General features: G+C 38.6%; 1 protein-coding gene across 11 annotated transcripts in view; it reads right to left on the reverse strand.

Annotated features, from left to right (window-relative positions):
• The window catches only part of PPP3CC (protein phosphatase 3 catalytic subunit gamma), an 83199-nt gene that overhangs the window by 38859 nt on the left and 24683 nt on the right, over window positions 1-19657 (reverse strand). For all 11 annotated transcript variants that reach the window (XM_069576011.1, XM_069576008.1, XM_069576004.1 and 8 more), the window contains 3 exons: window positions 7786-7983; window positions 7296-7420; window positions 575-686 (listed from right to left, as the gene is read on the reverse strand). In XM_069576011.1, the coding sequence (XP_069432112.1) occupies window positions 575-686; window positions 7296-7420; window positions 7786-7813 (265 nt within the window). In that variant the 5' untranslated portion in view covers window positions 7814-7983. The remainder of the gene's footprint in view (window positions 1-574; window positions 687-7295; window positions 7421-7785; window positions 7984-19657) is intronic.

A 19657-nucleotide genomic window follows, 5' to 3' on the forward strand; every position in this document is an offset into this window, starting at 1 on the left:
TCTGTATCTCAAATAGTGAGCTGCTACTGCTAAGTCACTTCAGTCATGTCCGACTCTGTGCAACCCCATAGATGGTAGCCCACCAGGTTCCCCCGATCCTGGGATTCTCCAGGCGAGAACACTGGAGTGGGTTGCCATTTCCTTCTCCAATGCAAGAAAGTGAAAAGTGAAAGTGATGTCCGACTCTTAGTGACCCCATGGACCGCAGCCTACCAGGCTCCTCTGTCCATGGGACTGTCCAGATAGGAGTACTGGAGTGGGTTGCCATTGCCTTCTCCAAAATAGTGAGCTAACAGTTATTAATTTTAAGTGATGTAATTGTGTGGACAATTTATATCTTTGGACTTATTAATGTTTTCCAAATATTCCCATGGGGGAAACTCAAAAGTTATTTTTTAAAACAAGTGTCTTAAATAGTGGAACCCAGGTTCTCACTAGAAAATGAAACAAAACAAGAACAAAACAGAACAGGAAGCATTTGAGGTTCAATAGTTTCTTTTCTTTGTGTTTAATTTGCTTTGGGACGAGCTAAAGCATAGCTTCCAAAAAGTTCTGGAGAAGTGATTATACTTACATTCCTGTTTGAAGGTAAAATATTCTGTAAGATGCCGGCATTCATGATTTCCTCGAAGCAGAAACAATGTTTTGGGATGATTGATCTTTAAACTCCATAAATACAGCACACACTACAAGACAAACACAAGGATAAAATTTTTATTTTTGATCACGATAACACATAAAGACAATTTATACAAGTTCAAATGACTTGCTGTAATGGCATGTCTCATTGCTATTCCCAAGACAAAACGTGAGGAATCCGTCTTTTGAGTGTGACCTGCTGCTGTCGCCCTAGAATTCTTTCTTTTTGTTTGTTTTTGTTTTGGCCTCACTGTGTGGCATGCAGGATCTCTGTTCCAGACCAGGGATTGAGCCCAGCCCCCTGAAGTGGAAGCGCAGAGTGCCAACCACTGGACCACCAAGGAATGCCCTGCCCTAAAGTTTGAAAGAACATAGGAGAGTAGGCTTCCCAGAAACCGCTTCTCACTTTCTGTTCCCATGTTCTATCCAAATATCTAGATCTCTATGATAAAGCCACCCACACACATTCCTTAGTCCTAAAACTTGTATTTTATTTAGTGCAGAAACACTAGAGACATTTCCACTAAAATCAGGAACAAGGAAAGGATAGGCACTATCACCACTACTATTCGACACTGTACTAGAGGCTGGATGGCATCACCGACTCTACGGACGTGAGTCTGAGTGAACTCCGGGAGTTGGAGATGGACAGGGAGGCCTGGCGTGCTGCGATTCATGGGGTCGCAAAGAGCCGGACACGACTGAGCGACTGAACTGAACTGAACTGAGAGGTATTAGTCAACTGAATTGAACAAAAGAAGTCAACAAGAGGCTTAAGAATGAGTAAAAATAAAACTGTTCCTGTTTTGAATATATGAATTCAAATATGAATTCATATGTATGAATTATATATGAATATAATATCATACCTGATAAACTCCAGAAAAATCAATGATACAACTAAAATAATAGAAAAGTTCGGTAACATGGAAGGATATAAAATCAACATATGAAACCAGTAGCCTTCATATATACAAACAATATGTAGGATACAATGATAGACAAAACTCCATTTACAACAGCAGTAAAGAAGATTAAACACATAGGAATAAACTTAACAAGAAATGTGCAAAACTCACACTAGGAATAACTTGAAGAAACACTCCTGAAAGACACAAAAGGAGACATGAACAAATAGACTCTCCCTGTTTCGGGATAGGATGATTCAGCATTAAAAGAATGTAGTTCTTCCAAGTTTATAAACTCACTGCATTTCCAATAGAAATACCGCAAGCTATTCTATGGAATTAGATGAGTTGATAGTTAAATTTATACGAAAAAATAAACTTGCATGAATAGCCAGGAAACAGCCAGAAAAACACTGAAAAAGAGTGTTAAGACATACTGTAACATTTCTAAATTAAAACAGTGGTCCTGGCACATATATAGATAAATATACCAGTGGAACAAAATGGTCAGAAATTAACCCACATATTAATCCATGTAAATCCAAGCTCCAGGAGTTGGTGATGGACAGGGAAGTCTGGTGTGCTACAGCCCGTGGGGTCGTAAAGAGTCAGACACATCTGAGTGACTGAACTGAACTGAACTGAACCGAATCCATGCATACATAAAAATCTGAGATTTAAGAAGAGTGGCATACATTTATTTCTTAAAACAGATATGTAAATATATCTGTATATGTTTAACCTATCTCCGAAAGATCATACGAGAAACTCTTAACAGTGATCGTATGAGTACAACGGCTAATACATGAGAAGATGTTTAACTGCACTAGTAATCAAAGAAATATTAATTGAAGCAACAATATACCCATCATTTTGGTAAATGTTAGAAAATGAGATAAAACCAAATTCTGGAGAGACGAGAACAAACATGAATTCTTAGGTGCCGCTAGTAGGCGTATAGACTGTTACAGCTACTCTAAAGAGTGATCTGAGATACTCAGTTCATGCACGGGACATACCTTTCCCCCTAGCAATCCCAGTCTTATTCATACACCATTTTGTTTTTCGTTGTTGTTGACTCGCTCAGTCACATCCGACTCTTTCGTGACCCCATTGACTGTAGCCCCCTAGGCTTCTTTGTCCACAGGATTCTCCAGGCAAGAATACTGGAGTGGACTGCCATTTCCTGCTTCAGGGGATCTTCCTGATCCAGGGATTAAACCCGTGTCTTCTGCATTAGCAGGCAGATTCTTTACCACGGAGCCACTAGGGAAAGCCACAGAGCAACTACTAACAAAACATGGGACCATGAATGGATTTATCCAAGGGTGTTCCTCACAACAGTGTTCATTATACAAAGAAACTGGAGTCAACCAAGTTGTCCACCATGGAGAAGAGAGAACTGAAATGTCAGAGATGATGTACTGCGGAATACAACGGAACAGACAGAAACCCAGAGAGATCTTTAAAACATAACGATACGTAAAAACCAAAATCAACAGAAGCTTGTTAGAATACAGAGATTCCCAGGATCTACCCCAGACCTAAAAAAATCAGAAATTTTGGGGTGGGGTCTAGCAATTTGTTTTTGAATAACCCCTCCAGGTAATTATGATGCCTGCTAGAGTTTGAAAATGACTGAACAGCACCATATCATTTATGCAAAACTAAAAAATATTTTTTCCTCAAAAACATTATATGCTAAAAAGTTAATATAATTATTATATGTATTCTGAGGTATATACCAAATGCAACACAATTCTGAGGTATATACCAAACACAATACAAACATGTACACTTGGGAGAGGGGGTAAGGAAAATAGAGGTCACAGATAAAAAATAAGAAATAAAAAAACAGTAGAGGGACTTTTAAGGAAAAACTAGCAATAAATGTGCCATGACCCGAAGGGGTGAATTCAACCAAGATTTCCTACCTCCTAAAAGGAAAGACATCAAAATTCTGAATCCAGACACTTCTCTGACGTCCTCTTCTAATTCACCAGCATCTTCTGCCTATGCTTCCTGAATGAGACTCCTAACTAGTGTCCCTGAACCCATTTTTGGGCTCCTAGAGTCAGTTACCACATAACAGCCAGAGTAACTTTTAAAACATAAATGAAAGTTATATCACTGCCATGGTTAAAAAACAAAAAACATAAACAAAAAAAGCTCTAGAGGATTTTCATTGCATTCAGAATAAAACCCAAATTCTACCATGGTTTGCAAAGTCTGACATCATGTAACCCCCGCCTATCTCTCTGATGCACCATCCCCACTGTCCTCTTCCTCATTTTGTCTAGCCACGCTGACCTTGCTTCTGTTCCTGAGCTGTCTTAGGCGCGTTCCTTCCTCAGAGCTCTACGCAGCCTCTGCCTGGAAGGTACTCACCCTACCTCCATCTACGTATGGCTCATTCTCTCAGGTCATTCACATTTTCTATTCAGATGTTACCTCTTCAGATAGAACTTCCCTGACCTCCAACTAAATTGAAAGCGAAAGTGTTAGTTGCTTAGTCGTGTCCAACTCTTTGTGACCCCCTGGACTGTAGCCTGTCAGGCTCCTCTGTCCATGGGATTCTCCAGGCAAGAATACTGGAGTGGGTAGCCATTCCCTTCTCCAGGAGAACTTCCTGACCCAGGGATCGAACACTAGTCTCCTGCATTGCAGGCGGATTCTTTACCATCAGAGATACCGGGAAAGTCCCAAATGAGCTACTCCTGTCCCCTTTAGGCCTTTACCCTGACTTGATTTTCATGGACACTAAACAAAGTGTATAAAGATGCTGTCTCTCTTACTAGAAAACACAACAAAGGACTTGGTTATGCTTGTTTATCTTCACATCCCCAGAATGGTAACAATGTCTCCCAACTTAGGTACTATTAACAGGCACAATTCTTTGCTGCAGGATGCTTTGTATGCCTGTGTGCTAAGCTGCTTAGTCCTGTCTGACTTTGCGACCCCATGACTGTAGCTTGCCAAGCAGAACTTTATGTGACAAACTATTCATTCATGTCACTGTACATAATTATATGTGCAGCATAATTTCGCAAAAGGTAAAACTGTTAGATCAAAATATGTCTATGTTTTAAGGAAGACAATGCAAAAGAAACATTGTAAAATGTAAACACATAGACACAGACAAATATAATTAGATGGCTTTTCCCTTTTTGGGGCTGACTTCCGTTTGCAACATACCAACTTTCACAATATTCCAAGGAAAAGTTAGATTAAATTCATATATAAACGTAGAAAGCACTTTCTCTTTTCTATACTTACCTTTCCAAGAACATGGTATATCTTTCGATTTATTTGCTGTTTATTTCTGCCTTCTGAAATGACCAACTAACCTTTCTGAAGTAATGAGCTATAAAAGCACAGTGCACATCTACTCGAGAATGTAATTTGGTTGATATACTTCTTGGCCTCTAATTTCAAGTTTTATTCCCTCGTACTATACATCAGGATACAATTTTATGATTATTTTGTACACAATAAAGAAAGGTCATGATTATCAGAAGATCTCTTTATATACTACTGGGTGAAAGAGGATCCCATGTTTACTTAGACTAATCAACTAGTGACAGGAAATGGACTGCCATGACTGGTTCAAGCCAACCAGAAAAATTCATCCCCTTGGGCTGGGATAAGGGCCTTCCCTCCCCAACATTAAAAGTTCTCCCTGAACCCCCAATCCCATTTATTTGAACAAAACAAGGATTTTGCTAGTAAGGAATAAGAAGAGAAAAAGTAGACAATAAGCAGTACCTGCTACAAACTGAATTATCCGAAGAGGAATGGTGAGATAAATTATGGTATTTATGCCACTGATCACGCTTTTGGAGAAATTTTAATGACAGGGAAAAGTGTTCTCAACACAACGTTGAGGAGAGGAAAAAGATTACAGAAGAGAACGTACAAAACAATCTCACCTTTCTTTGAAAATTGTATATACATGTAAAAGGAGAAAAAAGAATGCAAGGAAATATAACAAAATAGTAACTAATTATTTCATTTATAAATGTTTTTGTTAGATTCTGCATTTCCCAAGTTTTCTACCCAAAAAAATGACTATTTATAACAAAAAATTGTCATCAGGGCTCCATTATCTTATTTTCCTGTTTAACATAACATTCATGTTTATCAAGCACATTGATTAAAAAATTATTGTTCAATTATATACTTATATCATGTTGGACTAAACTGTAGCTTACAGAAATCTATAACCTTATTAGTTTATAAGTGACTTCCAACTAACACCAGATATCTCCTACAGTTTAATCTTAAAACTGGTGTGATATAGCACTGTCACTTTAAAGTTTTGATTAATTTATCTCTTAAACTATTCCAGAAAAACACTTTACGATAGCCAAACATCAAGTAACAAAATAAAGCCAAATACAACCTATGATTTATTAACATCCATTCAACCAACAAATACCGAGTGCCTACTATGTGTCAAAACCTAACAGAGAGATTTCCCTGGTAATCCGGCAGTTAAGACTCTGCTCCCATGCAGGGGGCAGTCTGGAGGCAAGGCATTTAGAATCTGGGACACTGGCAAGACCACACTGAGGTTTTCTGACTCATGAATTTAGACTGTCTATTTAAATGAAGAGTAAGATCCATTTCTCCTGTTTCTTGGGGGTTTTTTGGCAGCTTTAGAACCACAGCTGCTTCTCTTGTTGAGACCAGGCGACATGGTTGACTTGTATTAGCAGACATGCTGCATGAACAGTAAACCCTTAGCCACCAGAAACGTCCTTAGTCCAGTGAGCCCCAGTGTGAGAGAGAGGCAGAACTGACAACTGCAAGAACAAGCGGGCTCAACGTCTCATCTCAAGCCTATTCTGGGGACACAATAATTCAATTACCTGAACTATTTCAAAAGTTACTTTTTTTTGCCGACCATGTACAACTGAATCAATAGACATTAAATATGAATGTACTAAGTCCTTCCATTAGCTTTTTAAAAAATATTTGTTTATCTGGTTGCACCAGGTCTTAGTTGCAGCATGCAAGATTTCTGATCTTTGTTGCGGTGTGCAGGATCTCTAGTTGTGGTATGTGGGATCTAGTTACCTGACCAGGCATAGAATCTGGGCCCCCTGCACCGGGAGCATAGAATCTTAATCAATGGACCACCAGAGAAGTCCTTCTGTTAGGTTTTAAAATAGTTTTATTTTTTATATGTAAAAGCTTATATTAATACTTTGTTTTAAATCTAACCATTTTTCTGTCATCATACAGTTTTCAAAATATATAAATTAGAGTTTTCATTAACTATTTTTCCTTCAATGAACATGTACTTACTATGTGCAATAGATAAGAAATTATTCCTACAATAGGTTAAATGCCTGATTATTTAGCATTGGCAGTTAATCTATGCATTCAGTGTAGCCCAACAGCTTATGGTTTTACAATTAAGGTGAGCTAATCCAAACCCCATCTAGGGTGAAAAGCAATTTAAGTTATTTATATATAGCCTGTACACTACCTCCAAAGAGGAAAGGTTGGTAAACACTTAAGTTATTTGCAAAACTGCATTAATACAGCCTTCCACATGTCAGATTTTTACTGGCAAATAAAAGAAATAGTTTTTTAATATCAATTTCTATCACTTTACTTAATGAAAGTAACAAAGTTTATAAATTCTGCAAGTGTTCATTTTAATTTCTTCTACTGAAGAAAGAAAAGAAAAAAATTTAAGAATAAATATGACAGTTCCAATATACCCAGTTTAATATTTACCTCTATACTGAAATAGCCTCTGTCCACGTAGTCACCCAGAAAGAGGTAGCGTGTATTACTAGGTGATCCTCCAACTTCAAACAACTTCATCAGGTCAAAGAATTGTCCATGAATGTCACCACATACTAGGAGGGAAAAAAGACATAAGGTGAGGTGAAAAATTATGTTTTAGAAGAGAAAGAGCATTACACTATTAAGACCACAGTTTAACTTTCAACTTAAATCACTCTAGCTTTTGACTGGACTGCTTGATAACTGCAGGTAATCTATCAATCTGAAACAGTCCTATCGGAAATATTAGACATTTTCAATTGTATTTCTTCAATGAAAAACATATCAAACAATCGTGAGACTGCTCACAATTCCTAGAATGATTATTACACATTTTAGTCGATGATGACTTGTAATCATTCCTCAAACTAGCTCAAATCTGTAATCATTCCTCAATCTAGCACAGATCTAAGTACCACCGTGCAGATCCTTCTCATACCGGTGATTGGAGCATCTACTTCTATCATAGTCTTCTCTTGTCTCAGTATGGCAGCCCCATCATTGATTATTTTTAAGGCTACTTCCTCTTCCAGTCGCCCTTCCTTCACCAAATGGTTTTTCAAAACATCAATTTTAGGTTTCCCATTCTCAAACACTTCCTTCAAACTAAGCCGCTGGGTCGGAGGAAAGGGGACAGCTAGAAAGAAAAGAAAAAAAAATTTTTTTAACAGCTGAAGTTATAGAAAACAACCATAAAGACATCACTTTTACATAACAAATTAAGTCTAAAACATCACCATGATTTAACATCCACAGCACCAGAACTACATGCGGAAAAAAAACTAAAGATACTATATATTATAGATGATCGATTCTAATTTTTTAGAAGGCCACAAAGTCAAAGTTATTTAAAAGATCTAGATGTATATAAATTATGCCTTACATATAAACATGAAACACTTGATTCAGCAAATAAGCTAACAGTGAGACAATGAATATATTTTTTCTATGAGAAAGGATTCAAAAAGAAACTATGGTTTAAAACATAAAGGAAAAGAAACCACAACACTACTAAAAATGCATTTATTTCCTTCAAAGAATAGACATAATGAAACCGTGTCTTGGAAGTTTGACTTCAGTCCCTGTTCAGGGGAATCATAAATGTATGATTTTACTATTAATGCAATGTATGACTGTATTATTAATAATACATACACAAGTGTATGTATGTATTATTAAAAGGTCAAAGTGAAAGTCGCTCAGTTGTGTCCGACTCTTTGCGACCCCATGGACTATATAGTCCATGGAATTCTCCAGGCCAGGATACTGGAGTGGGTAGCTTTTCCCTTCTCCAGGGGATCTTCCCAACCCAGGAATCGAACCCAGGTCTCCTGCATTGCAGGCGGATTCTTTTACCAGCTGAGCCATAAGAGAAGCCCTATTAAAAGGTAGTCACTTAAAATATTAGTGATAATAAGAACACAACTAACAGAATGGAGCTCTTTCAGAAAATAACTTGCTATAGTAACAGAGCACAAACGAGAAAAATAGATATGGGAGGCCTAGTTTTGTTTTCTAGTCTGGAAATGCTAACAACTAACTTCACTTTAATAAAGATTATATACAACATCACAGTAAGTTAGCAACCGGAACAGAAAAAAAGTTTTGACATTTTAAAATTGGCTATCATCTCTTCTTCTACCTATCTTTAAAACAGTCTACTTTAGACTTCCTGTGACCTATAGCCATAAGTCTATAAACCATACATTTTAAAGAAGAGGTTCATGTTATTTCTTTTTAATTTTGGTCACATGGGATCCAAATGAACTGACCAGAGATCAAACCCGTGCCCCCTGAACCAAGAGCCCAGAGTCCCAGCCACTGGACTGCTGGGGAAGTCCCAACAGAGGGGTTCATTTTAATTTGTGCTTATGTCTGATGATTTCACTTCTAGCTTTATGGAAGTGTTATTAAGAACCAACTTGAAATCCACAGGCGCTTCCACAATTTTAAACTTGCTCTAGCCATACCATTTTGTATTATTCAAAAGTAAAGAAAGTCCTATGGTAGGTTTTGTAATACTCTTGGCTACAACTTGACTCATTTTGACTATTCAAAGCCCCCTGAAAGAAATCATAGTATCTATCCAACCGGCAAATATTACACTGAAACAGGGAACCACATGCTGCTGCTGCTGCTAAGTCACTTCAGTCATGCCTGACTCTGTGCGACGCCATAGACGGCAGCCCACCAGGCTCCACCATCCCTGGGACTCTCCGGGCAAGAACACTGGAGTGGGCTGCCATTTCCTTCTCCAATGCACGAAAGTGAAAAGTGAAAGTGAAATCGCTCAGTCATGTCTGACTCTTAGCGACCCCATGGACTGCAGCCTACCAGGCTCCTCTGTCCATGGGATTGTCCAGGCAAGAGTACTGGAGTGGGGTGCCATTGCCTTCTTCAGAAGGGGACCACATACACCCCAGTTTACTCAAGACAGTCCTAGATTTCAGCCATTCTCCTAGTGTAACTGTTAACAGCATCCCCTTTTACTCTCAAAACCACCTCAGTTTGGAGGACAAATTCAGTGTTAACTTGTGTGATTCATACAGTACACCAATATACTATCTTAATAGGATAATCTACACCTATTATAAGACAAAAATATTATGATGGGTCTTTTATTCACTCATCTTAGTGAGTCTATAAAACAGGGTAAAGGTTAGTCCTGAACAAGTTTACTTACATTTTTACTAAAATAGCAATGGTACTATGGTTGTGTTTAATAATAATAAAAAAACCTTTTATATTTTAGTGATTCTTACTGAAATATTTTCAAATGAAAGTAAATGCTATTTGGGATTTGCTTCAAAATTATGGGAGAAATAAGCAATAGTATAGAGCAGCAGCAGTCCTGGGAGGCACAGTGTGTGGCATAAGTCCTCTTGGAGGAGGTTGCCATTAGACCCACTACAGAGCCACCAAGCAGGTGACCCATTTCTTCCAGTAGTCAAGTATGGATGTGAGAGTTGGACCATTAGAAATCTGAGTGCGGAAGAACTGATGCTTTCAAACTGTGGTGTTGGAGAAGACTCTTGAGAGTTCCTCGGACTGCAAGGAGATCAAACCAGTCAATCCCAAAGTGGATCAACTGTGAATATTCCTTGGAAGGACTAATGCTGAAGCTGAAGCTCCAATACTTTGGCCACCTGATGCAAAGAGCCGACTCATTGGAAAACACCCTGATACTGGGAAAGATTGAGGGCAGGAAGAGAACGGGGCAACAGAGGATGAGATGGTTTAGATAGCATCACCGACTCAGTGGATATGAATTTTGAACAAACTCCAGGAGACAGTGAAGAACAGGGGAGCCTGGTGTGCTGCAGTCCATGGGGTTGCAAAGCTCGTGCTCACTAAGCTCAGATAATCAGAATCTGCATTCTCAGTCACCACACAGGCACAGTTTATCGGTCTTCGTGTCCTTACCCCCAGCCCCTATGTGGCCACATGGATACAAGGAGTTTTCCACTCAGAATTTCTGAGTGGAAAAGAAGGGGATCTAGAGAAATGCTTCGTAAACTGTCTTGGGAACTGCCCCCACCCTAGCACCAAGAGGTAGAAAACTAAACCTTGTAAAATGCAGTAAAAATAAATTACTAGAAAAATAATCACAGGTACAGATATTGTGCCGATGTTGAGCTGCTATGAAAGTTTTAAAATGCTCACCACTCTCTGTACTTACTTCACTTAGCACCAATTGGTGGACAGACACTGGTTCACAGACCACACTTTCTAAGTAAGACTGGTTTGGATAAATATGGATTTAGAGGAACAAGAATAAGACTAGAATGAAAACTTGAATATTATGTATATACACGTGTTCAAGCCCCAGTTTGAGTTTTAACAAGTTTCAAACTGCCTTTAATGACATATGGAATTTCACTGATTAAAAAAATACAATCTAAGCACTTGGACTCTGAAGTTTAAGCTTCTAACATCTTACCCATGCTTTAAACTATGAAGTATTTAAACTGTAACACTGAGGTTTAGTACTTGTATCCTTTCAAGTCATAAATAAACCAGAAGCCACCAGACATAGAAGTTTCCCTTCTTCATTTCTGTGGCTGTGTGTTGCCTCTTTATTCCATTTCTAAAGGTATCATCCTTCCAAAACCAAGTCTTAGGACAATTTTTCAATTTTCAAAGAAAAGATACTCAAGTGTAATTACAAGGGTAATAAGTAATTCCAGACATTTGTTAAAAAAATTATGCTAACCAAAGTAGGCATTTTAATTTTTTTCTAAATATATATATGTTTTATTGAAGTACAGTTGACTTACAATGTTTTAGGACCAAATTAGGCATTTTTAAATGAAAGAATCAAAATGTCAGTAGTGCCAGCACTCAAGTTATTGCTTTATTGATTATTTCATATTGTCACTTGGGGGACTGGTCCTTTATTTTTAACATAGGCTCATCATTTTAAAAGGTACAATCCTTATCAACAAGAAAGTAGGGTTAATAGACGGATTAAAGGGTTTCAAAACGCAAGCATAGTGTTAAAAAAATCTGACTATGAATCAAAACATCATTTACCCAGAAATATAATTTAGGGGTTAACAAACTACAGTACATTTTTTTTTTTTTTTGAGGAGAGGAGGTTCTTGGCATTCAAAGATGACTGGTACTAGAAAAGGCCACTTAGGCCTTCCCTGATGGTACACTGGTTAGGAATCCACCTGCCAATGCAGGAACAAGGGCCAATCCCTGGTCCGGGAGGATCCCACGTGCCACGGAGCAACCAAGCCCATGCGCCACAACTGCCGAGCCCACGCTCCTGAGCCCACACGCCACGACTCCTGCACGCTCTAGGGCCTGTGGGCCACAACTACTGGAGACTGTGCTCCACAACCAGAGAAGCCACCACAGTGAGAAAGCCGAGCACCACAACTAGACAGCAGCTCATCACACTAGAGAAAGCCCATGCAAAGCAATGATGATCCAGCGCAACCAAAAATAAATAAATAATTAAAAAAGAACAGACTACTTAAAGTGTATCCACATTAAAAAAAAAAAAACCTCATAAAAAATAGTGGAGGGAAATCACTCAGCTTTTTATCTTTAAAAATAAGGGACTTTCCTAATGGTCCAGTGGCTAAGATTCTGTGCTCCCAATGCAGGAATCCTGGGTTCAACTCCTGGTCAGGGAACTAGATCCCACATGCCAACTAAAGATCATGTGTGTCAAAACTTAAGACCCAGCACGGCCAAATAAATAAATAAATGAGAAAGTAAAAACTGTAGAAGTGGTTTTACTTCATAATTAAACTAGCTGCAACATGATTATAAAGGGAGTTGTTTGTACAAATACAACCAAGAATTTCAACATAAACCTTCTAAAAACTGATGAGCCCTCCAGACTCTTAAATCCAACAATCTATTTAACATCTACTCAGATGTCTAAGAGGCATGTACAACTTAACATGTTATGGAAACAACCTGTGTGCCCACTGACGGATGAATAAAGACGTTATGGTACATACATACACAATGGAGTATTATTCAGCCTTAAAAAATGAGAAAGTCTTATAATTTCCAACAATATGGATGGATTTGAAGGCATCATGCTAAAAGTGAAATATGTCAGGCAGAGAAAGACAAAATCCTGTATGGTAGCACTTACATATGGAATCTAAAAACAAAACAAAACTCATAGAACAGGAGATCAGACTTATAGTTACCGAAGGAGAAGGGTGGGAGGAGGGAGAAATGGAGGAAAGGGGTAGCAAGATACAAATTTTCAGTGAAAAGGTAAATAAGTACTAGGAATGTAATGTACTGTAATGATAATAGCTAACACTGCTGTATGATATATAAGAAAGTTAAGAGCATAAATCTTAAGAATTCTCATTGTTGTTATTGTTGTTCAGCTGCTAAGTCATGATGGATTCTTTGCGACCCCATTGACTGCAGAGTCAGGCTCCTCTGCCGTTCACTATCTCCCTGAGTTTGCTCAAACTCATGTCCATTGAGTCAGTGATGCCACCCAACCATCTCATCCTCTGTTGCCCCCTTCTCCTCCTGCCCTCAATCTTTCCTAACATCAGGGTCTCTCCCAATCAGTCAGCAGCTCCTTATGTAAGATTATGTAACTCGGAATCAAACTTCCACTCATGTACATGTCTTCCATTTTGATTCCTTCTCAATCCTAAGAAAAGCATTAATAGAAGGATTTTTTTCACCCCACTGTTAAAACAGAATCATTGTTGACATGGTTGATGACCAAATCCAAATCACATTTTGGACACTTTGCAAGGAATATTACAAAACAAAGCATTTGACTTTGCCTCGTCTCTCTCCTCAAAAGTAGAAGCACAGTAATAAACTATTTTCATCACCAAGTAAATAGTGATTTTCTGTATTCTTCGATAATTCATATAGCGAGTGCCCAGTCTATTAATGTTTCAGCAGGAAAATACCTCACTGAGACCTCATTATCAGTCTGCACCTTCAGGTGGAACATCTTAGCATTCTAGTCAGTCCCAGGTGATGCCAGTTGTACAGAATCTGCCAATGCAGGAGAGGTAAGAGACACAGTTCGATCCCTCGGTCAGCAAGATCCCCTGGTGTAGGAAACGGCAACCCATTCCAGTATTCTTGCCTGGAAAATTCCAAGGACAGAGGAGCCTGGCAGGCTACAGTCGATGGGGTCACAAAGAATGGGACATGACTGAGGGACTGAGCACAATCAAAGAAGTCAGGAGAAGAGGGGAGAGGAGGCACATGGTGCTTTCACTAAGTCTAGAACGTTCCTTAAAGACCTCTTTTCAAAGCACTTTATTTTTTGAGCTGCTATTCCCCAGAGGGAGGACAGGGTCATGGTATCTTGTCTCAAGAAGCAAGAGGGAAGTAGAGCCAATGGAAACACCAATGTCCTTGGTCCATGGATGATATTAACATATGAGGTAGGGTGAAAACTCAGCTGTCAGGGACTCTGAGGGAGTGAGTCAATTTGAAAAGACAATGGAATTCTCTCTCTTTCTCCCATAAAATAGTTATCATATGTATATATATACATATATATGTACATATGAATGTAAAATTTTAAAAACAGAACTCTTATTTATGAATTTAAAATTCGCACAGAATTAACAAAGTCACTTTTAAAGGTTAAGACACAAAAAAACTCCTTGGTGATAAGTAATACACCAAATATCTTTTATTTAAAATTGTTAAGTGTCCCAGTGTTAACTCTGTTTAAAAATAAATTCATATAATATGATCTAAATTGTGACTAAATAATGCATTAGACAAGGCAGTAAAGAAATATACCCAAGTATTAGTGCTAGGTAACAAGATTCTAAATTATCTTATTTTTCCAGCTTGCCTATTTTTTAAATTTTCTCCAATTACCCTGTGATACTTCTATAATCAGAAATATATGTATATATAAGAAGTTAGTATATAATTATTTCGTATACTACATGATCATACTGATATTCTTTCTAGTGAACAATAAAAATTGGAAGAATAGGATGAAAGTATGTGTTTGGACTACAGATGGCTTTTTTTTCCGTATCTGCTTTGCCCTACATTTTTTCAAGTTTTTATTTTAAAAATTTACTAAAAGAAAAATAAGAGATGCCAAAGGCAAAAAAGGCAATCCCGTTGGCAATAACTTTCCCTATGTTAATCAGTTTCATACATAAATAAGACTTTTCTCAAATCAACAGAGCTGTACCCCAAACTGACTCTTAGCAGCGACATTCAAAAATTCAACGTCAAATTTAAGTTACACCTATAAATGACCAAGAGTTATTTGGACAAAGAGGAAACTCTGTGGCTTATGCTTCAAAAGACACAAAAGCACTGTGGTGAGTGGGAGATAGACCCCTCAAGATGCCTGGGCCCATGGTATACACACACCTTCTCCCAGGTACTCCATCAAACCACAATCTAGGTACTGCTGGAAGGAAGGAAGTCTTCAAGCCTAAGTAAGGTCCCATATCAGATGACCTTAAAATAGGAGATTGTCCAGGTACACCCGACCTAAGCACAGGAGACCTTTGCATCTGGATCTAGAGGTTAGACATAGGAGCTGAGAGATCTGAAGCATGAAAGGGATTCGACGTATAAGTTCTCCATCGTTAGCTTGGAGATAGAGGAGGCCACAGAGCAAGGAATGAAGGCAGCCTCTAGGAGCAAGAAAAGGCCCCCAGATAAAAATAAAGACTTCATTCCTACCACCACAAGGAACTATCAATAACCTGAACACGCTAATGATCAGATTCTTCCTCGAGCCTCCACATGTAAACTCACCCTGGTGGGCACTTTGATTTCAGCCTTTGAGCTGTTGAGCAGAGAAGTCTATGCCACAAATGTACCTCTGAGCCACACAACTTTGAGCTGAAAAATCACTGTTTTAAGCCACTAAGTTTTTGATAATTTGTTACACAGCAGTGGAAAACTAGTATTGAATTCTTGAAGTTAAAGTTTTTTCCTTAGACTGTTCAACAATCACAAATACACTTTTATATGCACAAGAAACTAACACGAGACACCTCTCAGAATCGAAACAGAAGTCCCAACTTATAACTGTACTATGACTCATAGGACAGACAAGTGAGCCAAACCAAACCACAACATACATCACAGACTATCTGAGCTCAAACTTTCTCACACCAGATGTTTCAGATCTGTACGTTTCAAGATAAGACCTCAGGTAAAGTAATTTAACAGTAACTCTGCATAGACACCAGATCTGATCTAACACTAGAACTTATGAGTACCAGCAACTTACAAGTTTACAGATTCTAACCAGCCCTTGCCCAGATTACCAACTTCCACCCTAAAAATCCAACAACAGTCTCTTATCTAACAATAGTATCTATGAGCAGCCTTCCTAACTGCCTCAGAGAAGGTCCCTAGCCCCTCTGGTTCTCATTGGTTCTGTGTGCGTGTGCTCAGTTGCTTAGTCATGTCTGACTCTTTACGACCCTGTGGACTGCAGCCCGCCTGGCTCCTCGTGTCCATGGAATCTTTCAGGCAACAATACTAGAGTGGATTGCCATTTTCCTCCTCCAGGGGATCTTCCTAAACCTAACTTTTCTTTATAAACAAATCCTTCGGCTGACCTTGTTTCTGGGTACATCCATGCACCAGTGTAACAGTGTACACTTATGAGGCCATTTGATAACCACCTGCTCAGGGCCACCCTGACTACAGGAGTGCGTTGCCTGAGCTCTAGTAATTTTGTCGAGCACTTCAGGGTCAAGGTGATATGTGGGTCCTCTTTCAGTCTTATCAGATTGTACTGTTTGGAAGCAAAATCTGGCTTCTAATTAATAGCATTCCTATCACCTGTCTGTTTGTTCAGCATCTTGAGTGTCACTCATCTAGGAGGAAGTACATAGGCAGAGGACAGACAAGGATCTAAGCAGGGTATCCTCCAGCCAGCCCCAATGGCTGGTTCAGACAGCCTCTGACAAGTTTGGAAGGTCTCATTAGATGAGTGTCTTAGATCAACTCTGCACTAGGTCAATTTTTCTAAAACTTCCTAAGGATCTTCCTCAGTCCTTAAACTCCTGAGAAGTGTTTTGTTTAGTTCTGTCTACCTGGAGCTGAGGCTCTGACTGGCCCTCAGTTGGTAACAGTTGATCTCTGGTGTCACTTTGTGTCTTCTAGAGACACGTGGTTGCAAAAGTGCCGTCCTTAATCATTGCTGCAGATCACACTGAGCTTTCTCAGTCTGAGCCTTTGTCTCCTCTGTGCCTCTTCTGCTTCCTTTACGTTTTCAGATTATGAATATACTCAATAAATGGCATAATTTCACCCAGGAAAAATTATGAAATACAAATGGCATCTTGGGGAACGTCTCACATGAACAAAATTATTTGAGAGGCACCTTCAAACAATAGGAAACAGAATTCTGAATACCCAATGCTCTGCATTCTTTAATATGAGGAGACTTCCAAATGCAATTCAAACTCTAAAACTGGCTCCCTGAAAGAATTCCCAAATGCCAGGAAAAAAGAACATTTGCTGAAGGAATCAGGCTTGTGTAAATATCCCTGATCTCTATCAATTAGTCCCTATTTTGATGTGTTTAGGAGACACAAGGCTTCCCTGGTGGCTCAGACAGTAAAAAATCCGCCTGCAATGTGGGAGACATGAGTTTGATCCCTGGGTGGGCAAGACCCCTGGGCAAGGTCATGGCAACTCATTCCAGTATTCTTGCCTGGAGAATCCCATGGACAAAGGAGCCTGGCGGGCTACAGTCCATCGGGTCAAAAAGAGTCAGATACGACTGAGCGACTAAGCACAGCACAGGAGATACAAAGAGGCTTTCCTGGTGGTTCAGTGGTAAAGAATCCATCTGCCAATGCAGGAGACACAGGTTCAATCCCTGGGTCAGGAAGATCTCCTGTAGGAGGAAATGGCAACCCACTCCAGTATTCTTGCCTGGAAAATCCCATGAACAGAGGAGCCTGGGGAGACTACAGTCCATGGGATTGCAAAGAGTCGGACACCAATGAAGTGACTTAGCACTCACACAGGCAGGAGACACAAAACCTGGAAAAGACTATTTGGCATTACCCTAAAGGGAATTTAGAGACCAATTAATCCACAGGCAATAAAAGCCCTTTTAATTTGTAACTCTCTGAAAGTTGTAAGTTTACTCATTTCTAATACCCTCACAATTCCCCTCTCATTCAATCTTTAACTCTTAACAATGTCTTTTGTTATTGATTTTGAAGGAATGTAAAAGAATGCATGTAAAGACACGGAAATGTGAATGCATAGTATCAGATATGTTTTTGGTTATGTAGAAATAGAGAATAATTTTGTATTTTAGAAAAAGAAATATCTGTCTCACCACAAAAAAGATATGGTCATTGTACGGTGCTTATATGTTGTCAGCTGACACCATTGTGGTAAATAATCGTTTTGCAGTATATAAGTATATCAAATTAACATATTATACACCTTAAACTCACGAAATGATATATGTCAATTTTATCTTAAAAAAGCTGGCGGGGGGAATTTCTGGTTGTATCAAAAAATGACAGAGTATAGCTACAGATTAATTAGACAGTAGACCTTAATAAAGGTAGAAAGTCTGAGAACTGGTATATTTTATCTGTCTGGGTTTGTACACAAACAAAACAACCTTTGATGAGAGAAAGAAAATACATCAAAATTTCTGACAAAACTGGTTAAATGTGAGGGATTTATCATAAGGAATAAAGGCTTATAAATCCTTTTAATGTAAATGCTTTCATGAGTAATAAATAGAGGAAAACTAGAATTTGATTTTCTTTCTGTTAAAAGGGCAAAGTTATTCTGTGCCGAAAGAAGACATTCCTTAAATCCTTAAATCAAAATATCCTGTTAATTCTGTGCTTTTTTTTCTTTTAACAAACTTGTAAGTCTTCTTTTTTTTTTTATATTCCTTACTTTTAGAAAAAAGATGACATTCCTAATAAACAGTGTCACTTATTGCTGTATTTTTAAATATACTGCCTTTAATTTACTCCTCATCTTTGGATAGTCACAACTAGTATTTTGTCACACAACAATTCCCTTCAATTTTGTTCTACTCCAAATTCAGAACAATAAAACTGTAAAGATGTCTCTTACGCCTCCAATACCTTTGGGTCTACCCAATTAAAGGACCATTAGGTTACACAAAGATTTGATCCTTTACCTTATTAAAAATATTTTTAAAGGATTAACAGAAATTATTAGCTCTGTTTGGCATTCTCCAACTTTTAATTAATTCAAAACTATTGTGAGAGCTCTTTGCTTTATTAAAATGGGGTAAAAAGAAAAAAAAAATCTGACAAATGAAAAGAGTTCAGCCCTCAGCTTTCCTAAGTTAATGACGTATTAATTTAAAATGTGTTAAAATGGCAGCCCACTCCAGTACTCTTGCCTGGACGGAGGAGCCTTGTAGGCTGCAGTCCGTGAGGTAGCTAAGAGTCAGACACGACTGGACGACTTCACTTTCACTTTTCACTTTCATGCGTTGGAGAAGGAAATGGCAACCCACTCTAGTGTTCTTGCCTGGAGAATCCCAGGGACAGGGGAGCCTGGTGGGCTGCCATCTATGGGGTCACACAGAGTCGGACAGGACTGAAGTGACAGCAGCAGCAAAGCAGATATGCTTCAATGTTTGTCTATCTTTCAGGTTAAAGATACATTTATATACAAAGACTGACACAATAGCTGTCGACAAAAGATTTATCTCTAGGTTTAAATAAGCTTGTATTGGTGACATTCCTCATACATTTTATAGGATAAATCAAAAGGCTTGGAGATTTGGCAATATCCTCTCTGTTCAAGACATATTCTTACTTTCAGAATACTCAACG

This window comes from Ovis canadensis, chromosome 2 (assembly GCF_042477335.2).
Source record: "Ovis canadensis isolate MfBH-ARS-UI-01 breed Bighorn chromosome 2, ARS-UI_OviCan_v2, whole genome shotgun sequence".
In the NCBI taxonomy this organism is placed as follows: Eukaryota; Metazoa; Chordata; class Mammalia; order Artiodactyla; family Bovidae; genus Ovis; species Ovis canadensis.